A 3,775-nucleotide genomic window follows, 5' to 3' on the forward strand; every position below is an offset into this window, starting at 1 on the left:
ATCAATTTTTAAAAATATTTTTAATAATTATTAAATATTTGACAAATTCATATAATTTTATAAAATAATTTTAATATTTATTAATTCAAAGTTAATATGAATTTAATAATAAAATTAAAAGTAGAATAATATATATATATAATATAATATAATATAATTTCCGTTCTTCAGGTATAAGTTCGGTATTTCGGTTCGGTACGGTTTGGTTCGTTTCTCGGTACGGTTATTTATAAAAGACCATCCAGAACCGTACCAATAAAATTTTCGGTACGGTTCGGTTCGGGAAAAGTCAATGGTCGACGAATATTTTTCGGTCCTGGATATTTTCGGTCCGGTTTTCGATTCGGTTTTGGAGATAACCAGGATCCGTGCACACTCCTACAAAAAAGATATTTGATGTATTGTGGGCAATGCGAATGTAAAATTTATGGGTAACTAGTTAGATTTTTTTTATTTGTGGGTAATAATTTTAATTCTTTTTACAAATTTTTAATTTTTATTATTTACGGAAATAGCCCGAAACGTTTCGTACGGGTGTCCAAGAGTTTCCGGTTTCCGAAACATTTCCGAAACGGGAAACGCAACTTTGTCGAAGTTTCCGTGCTTCTTAGGTCGGAACTAAGTAAATATAATAAATATTAATTTTTATACAACAAAATTTCTTTTTTGAATTTTGAATTGGCATAAAAACCCAAATATGGTCAATTTCATAATTTTAAATAAAAATAGTTTTAAAATACATTTTGACTTGTTTTAAATCTTAAATTTGTTTAATAATTTAAAAGTTTCATTTCATTTTATAAAAAACTTAAAAAAGCATTTATCAAAATAATTGTTTTTTTTGCTTTGTCATCCAATATTACCTCAACTTTTTAACTTTTTTCGTTTATATCCTTGACTTTTAGAATTGTTATTTTTTATTCTATTTTTCAGTTTCAGTTTTAATTGTATTAATTTTTCAAATTGTAGTTTTTATACTTAAAATAATTCAATTTTCTTCCATATTGACACATAATCTTAATATTTACTACTTTTTAAATATTAAAGACTTATTTAGATTAGGTCACAAATATGGAAGACATATTTGAGCTTTTAAAAAAAATCAATTTAAAAAAATGGGTACGATTGGAACTGATAAAAAATTGAAAAATGCAATAAATTGAAGATTTAGAAGTTTGAAATACAAACAAAAATAAAAAATATAGATGATTATTAATAGCAATGGAATTTTCATAAAATTTATTTTAACATAATTAGAAAATAAGGTTAAAGACTAAATTTTAATAAAAAAAATAACTTTAAAAATAAAATGGTACATTTTAAAATAAAAAATAAAAAATTTAAAATTTGATAGTGAGTAAAATATAAATAAGAACAAAATAACTATAAAATTTTCTGCTAATATTTCAAAAAAATGTTAGCAGTATACAACGTTTGTACTTAATATTTCATTAATTTTCACAATACATTAATTTATATAAGTTTGTAACAACTCTACTATATGTACATATTGCATCATATATCCAAAGCCTACATTACAATTTCTTCTATTCTACAGCCAGCCAGCCAGCCCCTATTTTTTTTAACCTTTCATGATTTAATTACAACATATATATATATATTCTGTTGATTTGTTTTATTTCATATTTTGTTTGTATATACAAACACCGGCCACGTGGCAGAAAAGCTCAGGTGTGAGTCATCATCAGAGAGCCACTGGCTGACCGTTAGATTTAATAGTATTGGATGATGAAACCGCCCATCGGAGATCTGTGTGGCACACCTTTCCTCCTCTTGGCACTTCTGTAGCTCACGGCGGTTGGCGGTGGCGTTGACGGTGTAAAGCTTTGGATTTTGTTTTTACTATTTGTGTCCGATCCTTCAATTTCTTTTCGCATTTTCTTCTTTGATGTTCCAGCTATCTGAATTTCATAAATCAACCAATAAATAAATAAATTCATAGTAATTAATTTGAATTAAATAAATAAGATGCATTATTGGGTTTGTAAAACATTTTTCATGTTTTTATTTATCTTTTTGTTGGGACCAAGGGAATATAAAATATCTTTTCCACAATGCAATTTGAAGAAATTCTATATATGTTAGTTGTAATTCATTAATCAGCATTATATACAAAACAATTACAAATCTCAATTTTTTTTTTAAAAATAATGAGCAAATCGAATTTACACTTCTCGTATCGAATGATAATGGTGGATATATCTACGACTAGGTTTAGCTAGGTAGACGGAAACAAAAACGTTAAAACAAAAAATGTTGAAACAAAAAATGATATTCTTTTATAAAGATTAATTGTAAATATAAAATTTTAGAAGCATTCCCGAAATAAAAATGAAAGATTAAAACATAAGACTCGATAAATTTCCGGCACGCCTCGGTGATTTTTTCACCCATTTTACAATGACTACTAAAAGTGAAGAAAATAAACAAAACCCACAAATCAAATTCTCCTAAAATGTGAGAAAATCGATTCAAAATAATAAATCAAAATGGATTATTGTAAAGAAAAAAAAAGAATGTTTAATTACCTTACAACCAAGAGAACAGAAATTGAAAGAATCAAGAAGACTGCGGTCACAAACTTGGCAAGTATTAGTGACGCCTTTACCAGGCCTAGGCTGTGGCCTTTCATTCAAGAACACAATCCTAGCACTATTTATAATGTATGTCTGAACTCCTGTTATATCCATATATTTCTGTATTTCAGACACTCTTATCACATCATGGTACGACGATCTCCTTATCTGCAATCAAATCAAAACTACCCATTTCAATATTTTCGTCCGAGTTGGTCCGAAAAATCAAAATTCTTTAAAGAAAAAAGTCTTAATTTCGAATTCCGTCATCGATATGACGGAAATCGTTATGACTAAATGTTCTGACTCCGCCACTGATGATGACCCACCTGAATGGCTCTATGGTCTTTGTGATAACAAAGACAAAGAGAGCAAAGAGGGCCATTCGTGCAGTCCAAGCAATACATATTGCATTCACTTTTATGAGCATCAGCATGGAGTTTACATTGAGCAAAGAAGCTCGTTTCAAGAAGCGGCTGTAACCACGGCGGCCATTTTATATCCTCCCCGGAAACATCATCGCCGTCGTCATCCGGACCTCCGCCGCCCTATACAGATAACAAATATCAGTGTACTAATACATAATAATCATTGATCAGAGAATATATATATAGATGATTACCATGATTCTTCTGCTTTTGGGTTTGATTTCTCTGACAGTGTTAGTGGGTTCTTGATCGTTGACGGTGATAATCATGATAATGGAGGTGGTTTTAGAGAGAGAAGTGGGGGTAAGTTTAGAGAGAGAGAGAGAGAGTGGTGGGTGATATGGAAGAGAAAGGCAGTGCTTATCTTTGGCATAAAAGTCTACTGCCGACCCTAACTCCGAACCTCTGCCCAATATAATAGATGCGTTTTGCTTAAGGAACTCTACTTTCTTCTTCTATTCTTTATTCTCTATTTCTTTTTTTATTATATTTTCTTTCATTTATAGTATTGGATTCTAGTACTTCTAACATTTTGGGCTAATAATCATCGACGGTCCTCGACCTTTACCCTTAGCTTCCATAAACCCCCTATACTTTCAAAAGTTTCCCTAAACCCCCCAACCTTTGTGGCGGCGCCATTCACGGTCCTTATGGACGAAAACACCCTTACAAAAAAAAAAATTGGCGGCTGACGGCGCCACGTCATCTGACATGTCATAATTTTTAAAAAAAATAAAAGCCCCAAAATAC

The 3,775-nt window shown here is 30.3% G+C and overlaps 1 protein-coding gene across 1 annotated transcript; it reads right to left on the bottom strand.

Moving 5' to 3' along the window:
* Positions 1 to 1,417: 1,417 nt before the first annotated feature.
* On the bottom strand, positions 1,418 to 3,489 carry LOC126675188 (protein RGF1 INDUCIBLE TRANSCRIPTION FACTOR 1-like). Its single transcript, XM_050369793.2, has 4 exons — positions 3,220 to 3,489; positions 2,927 to 3,145; positions 2,550 to 2,765; positions 1,418 to 1,922 (listed from the first exon to the last, which is right to left on the bottom strand). The coding sequence occupies exons 1-4, from the start codon at positions 3,292 to 3,294 to the stop codon at positions 1,734 to 1,736; spliced, it is 699 nt and encodes a 232-aa protein (XP_050225750.1). The 5' UTR covers positions 3,295 to 3,489; the 3' UTR covers positions 1,418 to 1,733.
* Between the last annotated feature and the right edge of the window lie 286 nt (positions 3,490 to 3,775).

The sequence above is a fragment of the Mercurialis annua genome, linkage group LG3, assembly GCF_937616625.2.
Source record: "Mercurialis annua linkage group LG3, ddMerAnnu1.2, whole genome shotgun sequence".
Taxonomy (NCBI): domain Eukaryota; kingdom Viridiplantae; phylum Streptophyta; class Magnoliopsida; order Malpighiales; family Euphorbiaceae; genus Mercurialis; species Mercurialis annua.